Source organism: Lynx canadensis, chromosome E1, assembly GCF_007474595.2.
Source record: "Lynx canadensis isolate LIC74 chromosome E1, mLynCan4.pri.v2, whole genome shotgun sequence".
NCBI lineage: Eukaryota > Metazoa > Chordata > Mammalia > Carnivora > Felidae > Lynx > Lynx canadensis.
Genome location: NC_044316.2, coordinates 39731797 through 39748874, shown reverse-complemented (window position 1 = coordinate 39748874; position 17078 = coordinate 39731797). Strand labels below are relative to the sequence as shown.

Here is a 17078-nt window from a genome sequence, read left to right as displayed (position 1 = left end):
TTTTTTTAAAAAAAAAAAAACAACTTATTTTTTAAAGTTTATTCATTTTGAGAGAGAGAGGGAGAGAGAGAGAGAGAGAGAGAGCGAGAGAGAGCAGGGGAGGGTCAGAGAGAGAGAGAGAGAGAGAGAGAGAGAGAATCTGAAGCAGGCTCCCCACTGTCAGCACAGAGCCCGATGTGGGGCTCGAACTCACCAACTGTGAGATCATGACCTGAGTTGAAATCAAGAGCCAGACACCCAACAGACTGAGTCACCCAGGCGTCCCTGGATTCACCCTTTACCCCAGTAATCCCACCGCTAAGATTGGCCCTACGGAGGTGTATGCAGAAGTTCACTGTCGTGTATGTTCGGGGAGGCTTATTTCACTGTCGTGGGTAAAAGCAAGAACCTGGAGACCAGAGAAGTGTTTGGTAGGGTCAGGAGTAAGTCAATTACAGCTCGTGGTCATGATGCATTAAACAGAACGAGGTGGCTCTCTGAGAGATATGATTAACTGGGAAACTGAGGCATCCACGAGATCGATACTATCCCTTTTATAGAATTAGAATCTCCATAAATAGACACATTAAAAATAAAACAGCGCAGCAAAGCTTGAAAGACTCTGTAGTGCTGCAGATGAAGTCCAAACTTTTTAAAAAAATTTTTTTAATGTTCATTTTATTTTTGAGAGAGAGAGCAGGAGCGGGGGAGGAGCAGAGAGAGAGGGAGACACAGAATCCGAAGCAGGCTCCAGGCTCCCAGCTGTCAGCACAGAGCCCGACGCGGGGCTCGAACCCACAAACCGTGAGATCGTGACCTGAGCTGAAGTCGGCCGCTTAACCGACTGAGCCACCCAGGCGCCCCAAGTCCAAACTTTTTAGCACGTCTTTTCATGGCGGTCTCCCTTTCCAGCCTCCGTTTAGCCATTTCTCCCCACTTCCCTGCCCTAGGCATTGGCCCAGAGATTCCCAAAGTGGGTTCCATGGAACCCTAGTGCCACCCACTAACCCTGGGCGAGGAAGTTTGAGAAATGCTTAGCACTTTATCCCCTCCCTGGACAGTCACAATGTGCATCGGCTTGCTAAGGATTCTGGGAAGTTTGCAGTAAAACACACAAACAAAAACTGACAAGGACATGCCTTGCCCTGGCCTACCAGACGCTCAGCCCACCCATCTCTCATGACGCCCGGCTGGGCCCAGCTCTGGTGGATCCTGGATGAGAACCGCTGCTCTGTGGGGTCGGCCCTGCCCCCTTTTGGCCTGCGGTGGCTCCACCCTCTCCCTTGCTCACCCCACGCCAGCCGCACTGGCCCTTCTTTCTAGTCCCCAAAGATGTGTACCTTGGTCCTGCCTCAGGGCTTCTGCACTAGCTGTTACCTCGGCCGGGAATGCCCTTCCTGTACACAGCTGGCTCCTTCCTTCATTCAGTTTCCTCCTTGAATGTCACTTAGAAGAGGCCCTCCTTGGCCGCCTGAAACTCTCATATCCCTTTTGTGTTTCCCTGGAGAACATACCATTCTCTGGTTTGATGGTTGTCCATCTCTCTCGCTAGAAGTCTGCTCCCTAAGAGCAAGGATGTTGTCTGTTGTGCTCATGACCGTATCGCTGGAGCCTGGGACGATGTCCCGCACGCAGCAGGTACTCTACCAATAGTAGCTGAACGAAGGCATTTCCTTGTGAGATCCATCTTCCTGAACATTGCTATTGCACCTTCCTGGAAATACTGAGGCAGCTGTGGCCTCTGGGTGTTCCCCAGCACACCCGGTGCATTCCCGCCTGTGCCTGGATGATCTCTCCCCTTGTCCTCTCTGCCTGGCAAAGCCCTGCCCTGGCTTCGAGACCCAGCTTTTTGTCCCTCCCTGTGAAACTGTCTTCAGCGGCCCGGTCTGAATGAGTCTCTTCCTTCTCCTCCTCCCAAGGTGCTTGTACATACATACCTTTATCACCACACAGAAAACACCGTGCCACGATGGACTGTTTGTGCGTCTCTCGCTCATCGGCCTGCGCTCATTAAGGGCAGGGCTTGGCTGACTCAGTGCTGAATTCTCAGCACCCAGCCTGCTGACTGCCACACAACGAATGCGATGAATAGTGCTGAATGAAATCCAACTTTGGGTTCTTATGGCCTGCATCCAATCAGCAGGCTTCAGCCGGGCACCTGCTGTGTATGCAAAGTGCTGAGTTAGACCTTGCGTTGGGTCCAGAGATGAACAGAAAGCCATCTTTTGGCTGTAAAGGATGATGATTCTAGAAAGGTCCACCTCCAAATAATTCTCACACAAGTGAGAGTGGCTAGCACTCAGTGGTGTTAGAATGGGCCAGGGGAGTGTATTAGTTTCCAAGTGCTGCTGTAACAAATTACCACAAACTTGGGGGCTTAAAGCAACACGTATTTGTCATCTCACAGTTCTGGAAGTCAGAGGTCTTAAATGGGTTTTGTGAGGTGTCAGTAGGGCTGTGCTTCTTCTGGAGGTTCTAGGAGAGAATATATTCCTTGCCCCCCTTTTTTTTAATTAAAAACTTTTTTTAATGTTTGTTTATTTTTGAGAGAGAGAGAGAGAGAGAGAGACAGATTGTGAGTGGGGGAGGGTCAGAGAGACATGGAATCCGAAGCAGGCTCCAGGCTCTGAGCTGTGAGCACAGAGCCTGACTCAGGGCTTGAACCCATGAACCGTGAGATCATGATCTGAGCCAAAGTCGGACACTTAACCAACTGAGCCACCCAGGCGCCCCTGTTTCTTGCCTTTTTCAGCTTTTAGTGGCTGCCCACGTTCCCTGGCTCGTGGCCTCATCACTTGGACCGCTGCTTCTATTGTCACATCTCCTCTGACTCTGACCCTCCTGCCTCCCTCTTATAAATGACTCTTGTGATGATAGTGGGCTCAACCAGATAAGCCAGACTAATCTCCCCACTGCAGGTTTCTCAACTGCACGTGCAAAGTCCCCTTTGCCACGTTCGGCGCACATTCCCAGGTTCTGGGGATTAGGATGTGGACATCTTTGGGGTTTGTTACCCTGCCTAGCCTGGGGAGGGAAGGATTATATGTCCCTGCTGGGATGTTTCACCCAACCAACTTTGTAGTCATTGAACCTTTCCTGGATCCCCAGTACGAAGAAGGAGTAGCACCGGCTGCCTTGACAAACTGTCTTGCTTCAGCCTCATGAATTTGTCATGGAAGTCCAGTGGCCCCATTTTACAGATGAGGGAGGGAGCTGAGGCTGAGAGAAGGGATGTGAGATGCCCAAGGCTACACAGGGTTTCCACTGGCCTCAGGACCTTGGACTTGGGCTTCTTCTTCTTTTTTTAAACTGTTTATTTATTTATTTTTGAGGAGGGGAGGGACAGAGAGAGAGGGAGACAGAGAATCCCAAGCAGGCTCCACACTGTCAGCACAGAGCCCGATGCGGGGCTTGAACTCACGAACTGCAAGATCATGACCTGAGCTGAAACCAAGAGTCGGACACCTAACCGACTGAGCCACCCCTGGACTTGGGCTTCTGATCACAGATAATGTGTGCCTGACCCTGGACCGAATAGGAGCTGTGGTTCCTACCTGATGACAGGGTTCCTCTCTGATGTTAAGTAACAAGCCCCAGGGCCTCCAGAGCCTGAGGCTGGGCAGCAGGACAAGGGGGCTGTGAAGTTTAGCGGAGGGAGCTGGCTTCTGACCAGCAGGCTGGGGCAGCTTCAGGGGCCAGGCAGGCCTTGATGGGAGGAGTTGGTGGGAGGTCGGGGGGTGGGTGGTCAGAGTATTCCACGGAGCCCAGGCCTCTGCACAGGTGTGCTCCCGCTCTGTCCTCCTGTTTTGCCCTTGGGAAGGACAGACGACCTCTCTTTCCATTGTGGACCTCCTCAGTTGGGAACAGGGGGATTGAAGGCCCCCTCGGCCTCCTCCTGCCTGCTTTCTCTCTGCCTTTCCATAATCCTTCCTCTCCTGCTCTTCTCTCCTTGAGTCCTCCTTCCCTCATCCTCCCTCCCCTGGGCCTCCTGGGAGACACAGCTGCTGCTGTAATTTTTTAATTAAAAATTTAATTAAAAATCTGAGGGGAAAGATAAAGCCTCTCCCCAGGAGACTGGGCCACACTTGCCCCTGGAGGAGATCACTCTAGAGCACTGAAAAGCAGGTACAAATGGGTGCAGATTAACAGGGAGCATCTGGCCTTTCAGGTGAAGAGCGGAGGGCAGGTGTGGCAGGGCCTGAGGGCCCTGGACTTGTGGGGCCTGGAAGGCTGGAAGGAGCCTAGAGTCCCTTCAGGGTCTCTGGCTTCTGTCCCCCAGGCTCTAGGGTCCCCAAGCCAGTTTGCCAGGCCAGGTGGGGAGGGGGTGTGAGCCCCAGGCCTGAAAGAGGAACCCACCTGGGATGCTGCCCTCAGGCCAGGGAAGGGGGAGTGGAAAGAAGGAGGAAGAGGAGGGAAGGGGGAGGGAAGGCAGAAGGCAGCAAGAGTTCCCATGCATGCCTCCCTCAGGCCTGGGTTTCCCTCCCAGACTTCCTCTCCATCCATTTCCACCCCCTCCCTCCCCTGCCCTGTCTTCCTGCCTGGGTCTCACTGGGGGCACTCGGACCTCTGGGTCCTTTTAGCGGAGGAGCCCTCGGCAGCCGAGGTGGCTCTGCCTGAAAGGGTGAGGTGTTCTGGGTGCTGTATCTCATGTGTTGGGTCCGTTCCAGGCTGATGGTTCCTGAAAACCAGTCAGAGGGTGGTGGCTGAGTCTGCTTGTCCCTGGGGAGACAAGAAAGCACCCAGAGACTCCTGGTGTGTAAGGGGGCATTGAGGGACACCCACCTCTGACTCTCCTAACTGGGAGGAGACTCCCAGGAGCCCCAAGAATGTTCTGCATGTCCCACAGTCCCGGGAGTGGAGGGTGGGGCTCTCTTTGGAGCTGGACAAAAGTCCTCAGTGGGTGGATCTGGGTGGGGGTGGTCCTGGGGCCTTGGGCCTCAGGACAGAGGCTGAGGAAACAATAGAGGAAGAGGAGGGTTCCAGCTGAGGGCAGGTGTGGCTAGGTGCAGGTGCACTTCTGAGGACAGGCTGGCCAGGCGGGGGACCTGTGAGCTGCTTGGTGGCTCTGCCTATCCCGTTGCAGACAAAGGTCCCCCAGAGGAGAGGTGATAAAGCCTCAGTGTCTGTAGAATATGGAAAGGGGCAGACAGGTACCCCAGTGGCAGGTGTCACAGGTGGAGGGAAGGTCTTTGGGATTCCTGAAGCATATGGGGTCCTCTCCTCATCAGCCAAGCCAAGGTCCCAGCTGGGTGCATCACCCTCCTACCCTGGAATCCTGGACCTCTCACTTCCCTGACCTCACCTGATATGGACCTTTTTCCTTGGTGGAGAGGGTAGGTGATCGTGTGTTTCCTATTTGGGTCCCTGTCTCCACCCCAGTCATGGCCCAGGCTCCATGTCCCTAGTGATTCAATAAGCACTTGAAAGCATCTGCTGTGTGGGGCACCTGGGTGGCTCAGTCGGTTAAGCGTCCGACTTTGGCTCAGGTCACGATCTCACAGTTCGTGGGTTCGAGCCCCGCGTCGGGCTCTGTGCTGACAGCTGGGAGCCTGGAGCCTGCTTCGGATTCTGTGTCTCCCTCTCTCTCTGCCCCTCCTCTACTCGCGCTGTGTGTCTCTATCTCTCTCAAAAATAAACATTAAAAAAAATTAAAAAAAAAAAAAAGAAAGCATCTGCTGTGTACTAGCTGGGCTCTGGGTTCTGGGTGGGGGTGAAGTGCAGGCACTGTCCTTGGGGGTGACAGTTAATGCTGGGAGCCTAGAGGAACCAAGAAGCCAGGCGGATGTGGCGTGACCTTTATCAGTATTAATACACACCCATTATTTTTTAAGTTTATTTATATATTTAAGGAATCTCTACACCCAACATGGGGCTTGAACTCATGACCCAAAGATCAGAGTCACATGCTCGTCTGAGTCAGCCCACGCTCCCTATTAATATGTGTTTATTGAACATCAATTGTATACCGGGCCCCCAGGTTACTCTCCATTCTGAGCCTTCCAGCAACATCAGAGGGGTGGGTGTGGTTTCAGGGACCCTCTCCCCACACACTGGTCCCACTCAGATCCGAGGCGAGGCCTGTCTCTACTCCCTTGAGCCTGCTGGCTTTTCAGCAACCCCTGGAGAGGAGGCCCTGGGCCTGTGGGGTTAGTCAAGCCTAGGGCTGGCGTGAAGGCAGTGGGGGACGAGGGGAGTTGTCCCAGTCATTCCCTGGGTCCACGGGTCCCCTCTCCCACTGTGCTTGACTCCCAGAAGCCTCTGGGGCTGGATCCCTTCCTCCTTTTCTTCTCATCTTTCATGTGGGCCAAGCTGCTGACGACTGCGGGGGCTGCGGGTCTGGTGCTGCCCGTTCGGCTGCCAGGGGCCTCTCCCTGCCGGGGGTGGAGGACAGGCCCGGGCAGGAGGAGTCACGGCCGAGAGGACCTCTGTGCAGCCCTCCGGCTGGCTCCTGTCAGACCTTCCTTCCCCAGCTGGCAGGGAGAGTGGGAGCTGCTGCGGCCCCGGCCCCAGGCCCGACTCTGCTGCTAATGCCGGGCCCCCCTGCCCCGCCCCACCTGTGTGTTGGCCACTCAAGTGCCATGTGCCTCAGTTTCCTCATAGCACTGCTGGGAAGGTGTGGCGAGGGCTGTCCCTGAGCTGTGTGGGTGGAATGTCCAGGTCTTCTTAGGCCAGGGATAGTCATGCATTCCAGAGGGCCAGGGAAGCTTCCTGGGGTCTAACTCTGCCCTTTCACTCAGGGATAGGGGCTGGCTGGGCCCATCCCTCAGCATGTGAATCCTTTCTGGGTTGGGGTGCCTTAGGGGGATCCACAGACAGTAGAGTCTCCAAAGAGCAGAGACAGAAGGCCTGGGAATCACCAGTGTGGGGAAGCAAGCCCAGACCTTGGCATGCGGTCTGATGTCAGGGCTGAGGGAGCTTGAGGGGGGTCAAATGGTGGTGATGGTAGATGGGGCCTTGGTGATTTTGGAGGGAGGAAGGAAGGTTAATAAACTCTCTGCCCCTGAAGCTGGACCTCAAGACTAGGGTCTGGGAGCTTTGGAGGTAGGGTGAAGGCTGGGCTGTGGGCTTTAGGGAGAGGCACTGAAGGGCCCCTGGCCATGCTCCAGATTCAGCGTGGAAGGCAGACAACCCAGCGAGGCTGCTTGGAGGGAGGAAGGCACTTAGCTCCTGGGGGAGGGGGTGTTCTTGGGAGGGTGGCTCCAGCAGGGATGGGGAGGGTCTCACTGCATGTCATTCTGTGACAGGGTGATCGGCTGGGATAGGGCCTGTCTCTGTCCCACTCAGGTGACCCCAGGTCCTTCCTAGAGACCATCCTGGATTGCCAGGAAGTCCTCCCTGATGTCTAACCTTGTGAGAGAACCCTGGAGGTCTGACCTTGCTCCCCCGCCTTGATTTTGAGCCCCCTCTCCATCCTCCTCCAGCAGCCCTGGGCACCCCTGGACTTCGCAGGCAGGGCTGGAGCAGGGTTAGGCTGGGGTTCATCCCTTCTCTCCCAGATAGCTTGTGCTGTCCCCACTTCCCAAGCAAGGAGACATCGCCGCCTGGGAGGCCACCCACTTTCTAAGCAGGAAGTCCTTCTAGCAGCCTGCCTCAGCCCCGTTGCTGAGGCCTGCATGGAAAACCTGACTCCCTCTGTGTCCCCGTGTGTGGGCTGAAAGCCCGGGCCACCCGCATGGGAGCCAGGTTCGCCCTCACCTGCCCATCCCTCAGGCCCTGGCCACCCCCGGAAGCTCCCCATTCAGACAGGCCCGGTGTAGACGCCAGTGTCCTGGCAGTGCCTAAATCATTAGCGCCGAGGAGATTAGGCTGTAATCTCTTGTTGGGCGGCGGGCGGGTGCCAGCTGCCAGGAAGTGGGACAGCTCTGCTCCCTCGCAGGGGTGGCCCTCCCCTGGGTGCAGTGCTAGCGGACACGCCCAGCCTCACAGACAGATCTGGCTTCGCCGCCTCCAGGGAGCCCTTCCAGAGTGGCCTTCCTTTGCTCCTGGGGGGATGAGCGGGAGCGGTCACCCTAACTCTCTGCTTCGTTTTTCTCCCTCTGCTCTCAAACTCCTGAGTCCACCCCCAGCTTCACTGATGCCACCACCTCTCCAGATTCCCTCAAAGACCATGGGAGGCAGGAATGACCCCCATTTTACAAAGGAGGGAACAGGCTTGTGAATTGACTTCCTGTGAGGCTTGGATTCAAAGCTTCCTCAGGCCAACGGCAGTGTCTATTCCCCTCAGATCCCGATCCCCCAGGCCAGGGGCTGTGTCCCCTCCCGCAGACATGGATTGATCAGCTGGGGGAATCCCTCAAGTAGAGGCTGATTCTCTCCTTCGGTCTGGGGGCGGGGGGGGGGGGGTGGGCAGTGCGTGTGCTCTCTCAGGGCCACATTGTACCTAGGAGAGGGTGTCGTCCCAAATCTTTCCACCCTCTCCCTGGGGCTCAGGAATGCTGGTTGGGGGGCCAGACCAGCCTCCGTGCTCCAGGCTTGTGGAGCCTTGTTCTAGGCCCCGTCTGGCTCCCAGGGCTGGGTTCTCCGGACTGCCCCCAAGGATGAGCTCAGCTGCCTAATTGTGGCCGAGAATGAAGGTTCACCCTACCCCGGGGCTGCGGCTCCAACGCCACCTTTGTTTCCCAACAGACAATGGGCTGCTAAGAGGCCACCTGTCCAGGCCAGGCGCTGGCAGGGGATGGGGCCCGGGGGATGCACTCGGCATGTCCAGCCTGAGCCCCAGGCCCTGGGCGGCCAGTACGGAAATAAATTACATGGCTGGGGTTTTGGCTCTGACTTCAAGGGCCGGGGGCCCAGCCCCGTTTTAGCCTGGCTATAAAGAGCTGCCTGGGGTCTCTGTCCAGACCAAACCCTGCTCCTGACTTGTGGACACCATGGCTGCCACCACCACCAGCATCCGCCAGTTCTCAACCTCCGGCTCCGTCAAGGGCCTGTGTGTGCCGGGTGGGGGGTTCTCTCGGGTGTCCTCGGTTCGTGTGGGGGGCGCCTGCCGGGCCCCCAGCCTCCTGGGAGCCGGCAGCTGTGGCAACATGTCGGTCACCTCATCCCGCTTCTCGGCGGGCTTGGGGGGCGGCTACGGCGGGGGCTACACCTGCAACCTGGGCGGGGGCTTCGGCTCCGGCTCCGGCTTCGGCGCGGGCTTCGGCTCCGGCTTCGGCGCGGGCTTCGGCTCCGGCTTTGGTGCCGCGGACGCCCTGCTGGGGGGCAGCGAGAAGGAGACCATGCAGAACCTCAACGACCGGCTGGCCTCCTACCTGGACAAGGTGCGCGCCCTGGAGGAGGCCAATGCCGACCTGGAGGTGAAGATCCGGGACTGGTACCAGAAGCAGGGGCCGGGGCCCGCCCGCGACTACAGCCCCTACTTCAAGACCATCGAGGACCTGAGGAACAAGGTGTGTGGACCAGCCAGCTCCCTGCCCTCTGCCTTGTGTCCTTACTACCTGCTTCTGACTCCCTCCCTCCCAACTTTGGACCTTTTCCAACATTTCTTCTCTGCCCTGGGTCTCCATCATTCATTGGTTCCTTCCTTCATTCACTCTCTCACTGGCATGACCATGGAAAGTCACTCTGGGGGTCCCTGAGGGAAGGAGCTATGTCTTCCTGCTCAGACTGGAAGCTCCCAAGGGAAGGGATTAAGTGAGTCTGAAGGAGAACACAACACATACCCACATGCTCATGACCTCTAAGAGCACGGCCTTGGCATTCTGTGAACGGGGTGCCTGGGTCTTCTGCACGAGACCCGCCCCGGAGGGTCCTTTGGTGCTGCAGCCCGCGCCACCCCGAGGCAGGTGAGAGCTAAAAGAAATGCCGGGATGTTTAGGGGAGGCCAGGCTGGGGCCTGCTCTTTCCTGGTAGGGAGCCAGGTCTGGTGCTGCCCTGTGAGGGGCTTTGTCTGCTCCTTCCCGGGACCTCGGCCAGGAAGGGAATTCCTGCAATTGCCCCCTGGAAGCAGAACGACTGGGAGTGCCAGATCAGATATGGGCCTTGGTCTGAGCAGCAGGGAACCCAGGGGAGCCCTGGTGAGTCAGCGTTCCAAGCTTCGGGGTCAGCCAGCTCCTCACCACAACCCCCCTGTGCCCGAGCATCAGGCCTCCGCCCCTCTGAGTCACTGCGCCCCTCGGGGGTTTTCACAAGGGCCCCTTGCTAGGCCCGATCAGCCTCCTGAGCAGAGAGGTGGGTAGGAGACGGGTCTGTAGGCCACTGAGGCCAAGGATGGGTAACAAATTGGCCCTTGGGCTCACTCTGGAAACGGAGACCCAGGGTCACTTCACAGGGCCCCGAAGGGGACTCTGAGGCCCAGAACGAGGCCATTGGAGCTACTTTTTGGCTGCTGAGGCTGCTTCCTCTTACACCTTCTGCACATCAGCCCTCAGCCTTAAAAGCTTCCAGATTCTTCCCAGCTCATCTGCCACCTCCACTAAGACCTCCTCTCTCCTCCCTCTGGGCAGCATTTAGGGGCCTCCCTCTCCTTCCGCCCACGTGGCTCTGGAGTACAGCCTCTCAGCTTTTCTGACGATAACAGTGACAGCAGCAGTAATAATAACTGACCTTCTGCCCCCTCCAGAGCCCCTTCCCTGCTCTCATTTCAACTACTCAGGTGACCCTGGGGGAAGAGAGAACTTTGCTTTAGGTTTGAGGTGGGGCTGGTCATAATCTTGTTAATTAATTAATTAATTAATTAATTGCCTAATTAAACCAATGTTTCTTGGGGGCTGACTCTGGGCCAGGTACTTTGCCCAGGGCTAGGGATTCCGAAGAGAGTGATACAGATATGGCCTTGTCCCCCTGGAGCTGAGTCCAGTGGAGGAAATGACCAAAAAAGTTGTGGAGAAAATCACAGTTGGGAGAAGTGTTGTGAAGGAGATGGGCAGGGAGGAGGTGTGACCGGAAGGAGGCACACACATGGGGTGTGTGGAGGAGGGCTTCCTGGAGGAGGGGGCAACCGAGCCTAGAGGTGATCTCAGTTGGGGAAGAGAGAGTGAGGTCCACGGGAATATTATGGGTCTCTCCTGACCTCATGGTTACCTGTGCCCGGGCACTGCGCCCCCACCACTCTGTGGGCCCTCTCGCAGGGTGCCCCGAGGGGGAGATTGCGGGGCCCTCATCTCCTCTATCTGGTCCACTCTCCAAAAGGGCCGCAAGAAGGGTGTTGCGGGGCCTTCCCAGGGTGCTTGCTCACCCAGCCCACTGTGCCTCCCAGATCCTGGCGGCCACCATCGACAATGCCAGCTTGGTGCTGCAGATCGACAACGCCCGTCTGGCAGCTGATGACTTCCGCAACAAGTGAGCCTGCGCCTCCAGGGCTGTCCCCGGGGGCGGGTGTTGGGCCCGGCTCTGCACACCAGAGCTCTCTGTGCGTACAAGGGGGTGTCCTGGGGCGCTCCTTGGCTCATGCCTCCACCCTTTCCAGGTACGAGACTGAGCTGAACCTGCGGATGACCGTGGAGGCCGACACCAATGGCCTGCGCAGGGTGCTGGATGAGCTGACCCTGGCCAGGGCCGACCTGGAGATGCAGATCGAGAATCTCAAAGAGGAGCTGGCCTTCCTGAAGAAGAACCACGAGGAGGTGAGGCTGTCCTGGAAGTGTAGGAGAAACTCACCTGGGAACAAGCAAGGCTGGGGCTCCCAAATCTTCCTGGGCCAAGGCCATGCTCTCAGTCTAGTTCTGGCCCTGAACCTGGGAGACCCTCAGGGGGCCCTGCACGAGGCCTGGAGGACCCTCTCCCCCCAAAGATACTTCCCTTGTCCCTCAAGGCACGACCTATTGAGTGGTGGCAGTTAACTATCTGATGAGCAAATCAGTCTAAGAACACGCATGCTAATTACTCTAATTAATTGTAATAGTGATAGTCATAACAACAACCAAAATCTGCTCAGCACATTACAAGTGATTCATGGCAATTATCTCAGCTGATACTGACAGTGGCCCTGGGAGAAGGGTGCTCTTTCCTTCCCTCACCAGTGAAGAGACTGAGGCTCAGAGAGGTGAAGGGATTTATCCAGAGCAGCACAGGTCTTTCTGACCCATAGCCACACACACGTCTGACGCCACCGCTTTGCCACCTTCTCCCACCTCCCTTTTTCAGAGAGTCATGGAGTCCTACAGACCCTAAGGCTCAGCCCAAGGGTCAGGATCCCAGACCCTGTAGGGGGACTAATGAGCCTCCGGCTTCCTTCTGGGCCAACCTCTGGGCTGGCCCACGCTAGGGGAGTCTAATCTTGGAGAAGCAGGAGCCCAGAAAGCGTCTCCACTTGGCTTTGAGGCTGGTCATACAGATTGCGTCCCCGCCCCAGCAGATTAACATCTCCTAGCAAGTTCTGGTTCTGCAGATGCCAGCACGGGACTGCTTCCCCTGTGCGGTTGGGGGCAGGGGACGAGGCGGGTGGTCAGGGAGGTGAGTGAGGCTGTCCCGGCTCATCCCCTGACGGGCTGGGGAGTTACCGTCTCTCCTCGCCCCGCACACATTGGAACTGGGCAAAGTCCATCTCTGAGTGAGAGTTGGGGGAGATGGTCCATATTCACAGCCCTGCATGTTCAAGACAGGATCACATCCACCTCCATCTTCAAGGGGAGGAGCCATTGGGCTGTCTGTCTGTGTCTGTCGGTCATCGGTACCCATCTCCCTGAGGGAGAGAGGCCCGGCCCCAGGGTCTCTCCCTGGGATGGCCCTGGTGAGCTCCTGTTCTCCTCTTGCCCAGGAAATGAACGCTCTGAGAGGCCAGGTGGGCGGGGACGTCAGCGTGGAGATGGACGCCGCCCCCGGCGTGGACCTGAGCCGCATCCTGAACGAGATGCGCGACCAGTACGAGAAGATGGCGGAGAAGAACCGCAAGGACGCTGAGGACTGGTTCTTCAGCAAGGTGGGTGGCCGTGCGTGAGCAAGTGTGAACTTGCTCCATACGTGTGCTGGGTCCTGAGAACAGGCTGGAAAACTTGTAGATCACAGCTGTCCCAGCTGGAAGGACCTTTGGAAACCAGTTGGACCCACTGCTCATGTCCAGATGCAGATTGTGGGGCTCAGAGGGGCCTCAGGCTCACACAAGCCACGCTGCGGCCTGGGGAACGGATCCAGGGCCCGTCATCCCTGTCTGGGGCTTCCCCCAGCATATTTGTAGGTAGGTGTGTGTTTGGATGAATACCTCATGCCCTTAGTAAACACACACCTAGCAGCTACAGTACCCAGGACAGTAACAGGCACAAAGAGAGTAAAAGCTGTTTTTGCACAGTGCTCAGTAGGACTATTGAATGCAAAGCACGGTGCGTCCACTGAGTCCCAGGGTGGGCACAGAGGGTGTCTGTGTGCGGGTGTGTTTGCAGCCCCCAGAGCCAGGGAGGGGCTGGGGGAGCAGGTCGGGGAGGTCAGGGCTCGGAGGTGGACCCTGTCCTCTGCCCCACCTCTGCAAGCCTTCTCAAGACCCTGTGCCCCCCCCCCCCCACCTTCCAGACGGAGGAGCTGAACCGTGAGGTGGCCACCAACACCGAGGCCCTGCAGAGCAGCAGGACGGAGATCACAGAGCTCCGCCGCTCCGTGCAGAATCTGGAGATTGAGCTGCAGTCCCAGCTCAGCATGGTAGGGCCTCCGACCCCCTCCCTGGCCTGTACCTGTCACCCCAGGGTGGGCCCAGCCTCCTAGACTTCCATTCGGAGGACCCGAAATCCCCACCCAGCCTGTCACTTCACATGGGTCCCTCTCTGCCTCTGTTACTGCCCCATGGTGCTGGCGGCACCCGCAAACCCACGCGGATGCGTCCCCCTTCTGGGTGCTGCGCCCTGGAGAAGGGTCCCAGCTGGGTCTCACCCAGCCACCCGTGCTTTGGCCCACAGAAAGCATCGCTGGAGGGCAGCCTGGCGGAGACCGAGGCCCGCTACGGGGCCCAGCTGGCCCAGTTGCAGGGGCTCATCAGCAACATCGAGCAGCAGCTGTGTGAGCTCCGCTGTGACATGGAGCGCCAGAACAACGAGTACCAGGTACTGCTGGACGTGAAGACACGGCTGGAGCAAGAGATCGCCACCTACCGCCGCCTGCTGGAGGGCGAGGACGCCCAGTGAGTGGGGGCACTGGGGCACACGCTTGGGTCGGTCGGGGGCCGCTGCATCCAGGCAGGGACGTTTGTGCTGGGGAGGTGCAGAGGTCTGCAGGAGGTGACACTGGCAGATACTGGCAGGGGTCCCGCTGTGAGGAGCATTGAAGGCCGAATGAAAGCGTCTGGACTAGACGGTGTAGGAAACGGGGAGCCACAGAGGGATTTTGCACAGAGGAGTGGTACTATCATCGAGATGTCTTAGAACGTTCGCTCTGGCTGCATAGGGAGAAATGCATCAGAAGGGCCCCGGTGGGGGCAGGGAGACCTGTCTGTCAGGAGGCAGGAGCAGGGAGTCGGGCCAGAGAAGCCCTGCTGTAAGGCGGGGGTGGAGGGCAGGGAGAGGCAGGTGGTGTGTGGAGAGGATGTGTTGTAGTTAAAAACAGCAGGGCTAGATGCCTGGACGTGGGGGCGAGCGTGGCTCCCTGGCGGGACGCAACACATGTTGAGTGAGCCCACGAAGGAGCGGAGGACGATGACCCTGGGTTTCTGGTTCTGATGACTGGCTGGTGATGCCATTACCCGGGATGGGATAAGGAGCCGGGTGGGTGGTGATCTGGCTTGGAGCTGGGAGGGTACATCCGGGCCCCAGTGTAAAGGGGCTGAGAATGTCCTGGAATCTCCATGCTAAGTCACACATTCCAGCTTTTTGCTCCCTGACGATGGCAAAGCGCACCTATAGTCTAACCACTCTCTCTCCCGCTTTAAGAGAGTCTGTTTGTTGGGCCCTTTGGGATATGGAAAAACCACTTGCTCAGCTTCTCCTTGTAAATTGCTGGTTAGCCACAAAGTGCCTCTGGGCCTCCTGTGGGGGTGTCCCCTTTCCTTAGTCCTGCCCACGGGGCCGATGCCCTTTGACCCTTGTGGTATTCTCAGCTCTGATTTCTCTCTGGTTTGCTGGGACCTCTCTCCCCTCGCCCTAGTCCTCCCCAGCCGCTCCTTCTCCACGGGGCCGGGCTCCTGGCCCGCACCCCTGCACTGACAGGTCTCCCTCTCCCTCCCTGCAGCCTGGCCACCCAGTACTCCTCTTCCCTGATCTCACAGCCCACCCGGGAAGGTAAGAGCCTGCCCTGTCTGGCCCGAAGGGAGTGGGGAGAGGCCGGGGACCCGTCTGTGCGGGAGACTGGGGGAGGGGCTCGGGCCTGAGATTTCCTGTGCCCCCTCCTCCATCGCCTGCAGCCACAGTGACCACCCGCCAGGTGCGCACCATTATGGAGGAAGTCCAGGATGGCAAGGTGGTCTCCTCCCGCGAGCAGGTCCACCGCTCCACACACTGAGGCCCCTTTCCACCTGTGACAGCCCAGCCTCGAGGGTCACGGGGGAGCCATCGCCTTGGGCTCCCAGCATGCTAGTGCTGCACCCTGAGTGCCCATCTGGGCCACCAGCCAAGAGCTGTTGCCTTTCTGTATCTGTTTCCTGCAGCCCCTCACCGAGGGTCCTCCTAGAATTGCCCCAGTGTCTGCTATTAAAGCTTTGCCTGAAGTTCAATGCCTCGTGTGATCTGGTCCAGTCATTGGCTTGGGGCGGTGTGTGCTGAGGGACTGGGGAGGAGGACAGTTTGAGGGCTTGGGTGACACTTGTCACCTGCAAACCTGTTCTGTCCGCCTCATCCAGGCCTGGGGGGCTCCTGGGAGGCCAGAGGGAAGAAGGCAGGAGATTGAGGGCAAAGGGATGGGAGAGTCCATCGAGCTGGGAAAGTTTCTAAGAATCAGCCCGTGGGTCCCCATGGGCTGGTCCGCAGGAGGGCTCCATAGACTCTCTGGGGAACCACACCCCTTCTAGAGAACTCCCTGCCTCAGCCTGGGGCAGGTCTGGGTTCAAGATCAGAGGGAGAAGGGCTGGGCAGGGGGGCTTTCTAAAGGCATGGTCCAAGGTGTTGATGGGCGAGAGGGGGTGGCGGTGGCACGGCCAGCCCAGGAAACCAGCTTGGCCCAGCTCGGGGAGTCTGTGGGGCGGGGTGGCTGCTATGTGTGTGTGAGCGTGGGGGGCGTCCTGTTTGCTCTGGTGGCTTGGCAGCTGCCGGGCTGTTGGGGAATCTCTCTCAGCTGCTAGGAGGGGATGTCTGGGCCTGCCTGGGAAGTGGAAGCCATCAGCAATCTGGGACACGGCCACATTCCATTCAGCGAGCCTGCCGGGACCCCGGGACCCAGGGCCAGGCTGAGGGTGGTGGGCAGGGCGGGTGGGGGCCCCATGAGGGGACTGGGGTGGGCTTCTGGGGGAGGCTTCGGGGTGGGAAGGACTCGCTGGGGGTTCTCAGGAAGACCCTTAGGCAGTGTCCTTTATATTTCCATCTGGCCGGCACTTGAGGTGGCTGCCCCTCACCTCACCCTGAGGCCTCTTTGGGTACAGGAGGGATAAGGAGAGTGGCCAGGGGCACAGCCGTCCTTTCACAGGGAGGGTCTCCCCCCACCCCCCAACCCCCCCACCCCCAGCTCGCCACTTAAGCTCTCTACTTAAGCTCTTCCTTGCCCACCCTGGCCCAGGAGGGAGGTGGGGAAAGGTTAGAGGGGCAGGCTGGGTCCCTGGGGTTTCCAGGGATAGGGGCAGTGTGGCCAGATGGAATCACAGCTCCTGGAGCTGGTGCCAGGGCTCTGCAGAGGGCGGGGGCAGCGTGTCGGGGGCTGTGGGAAGTGTTGGGCTCTGTGGCACACTGGGGATGAAGGAAGCAGGAGCCCTGCCAGCCCGGTTCTGCGGTCAGATGGGCCAGCGGGACACTATCCCTCTCGAAGTTTCCTTATCTGTAAAATGGGGTGGTAACCTGACAGTCACTGTGTTGTGTGGTGAGCCTAGTGGGCTTAAGTCCAGTGTCCAAGGTGGGACAGGGTCTCAGTCCTCACCCTCTCCCCAGCACCCAGCCCCGGGCCAGGACTGTGGTGTGGCATGTGGTGAAGGAGACCGGCCTCAGGCTGGGGTCTGCCTGGTTCCCCGACCGGTTTCCCTGCCAGACACGGGGGCCCGGTGGGCTGGGCTGGGGTGGCAGCTGCCTGGGAGGGCCCGGTGACGGTGACGTCCTGCTTCT

At 58.4% G+C, this 17078-nt stretch overlaps 1 protein-coding gene across 1 annotated transcript; it reads left to right on the top strand.

Annotated features, from left to right (window-relative positions):
* The first annotated feature begins 8849 nt into the window (after positions 1 to 8849).
* Positions 8850 to 15336, top strand: LOC115500999 (keratin, type I cytoskeletal 42-like). The gene is made up of 8 exons (XM_030295809.1): positions 8850 to 9368; positions 11177 to 11259; positions 11387 to 11543; positions 12677 to 12838; positions 13423 to 13548; positions 13803 to 14023; positions 15067 to 15116; positions 15239 to 15336. Exons 1-8 carry the CDS (start codon positions 8850 to 8852, stop codon positions 15334 to 15336), a joined length of 1416 nt encoding a protein of 471 aa, XP_030151669.1.
* The last annotated feature ends 1742 nt before the right edge of the window (positions 15337 to 17078 follow it).

What these genes read in the sequence shown, in the direction of transcription:
- LOC115500999 (XM_030295809.1), top strand. Translation starts at nt 8,850, where the DNA reads ATGGCTGCCACCACCACCAGCATCCGCCAGTTCTCAACCTCCGGCTCC. An exon ending in AGGACTGGTTCTTCAGCAAG is followed by an intron (nt 12,839 to 13,422) that starts GTGGGTGGCCGT and finishes CCCACCTTCCAG; the next exon opens with ACGGAGGAGCTGAACCGTGA. An exon ending in CTGGAGGGCGAGGACGCCCA is followed by an intron (nt 14,024 to 15,066) that starts GTGAGTGGGGGC and finishes CCCTCCCTGCAG; the next exon opens with CCTGGCCACCCAGTACTCCT.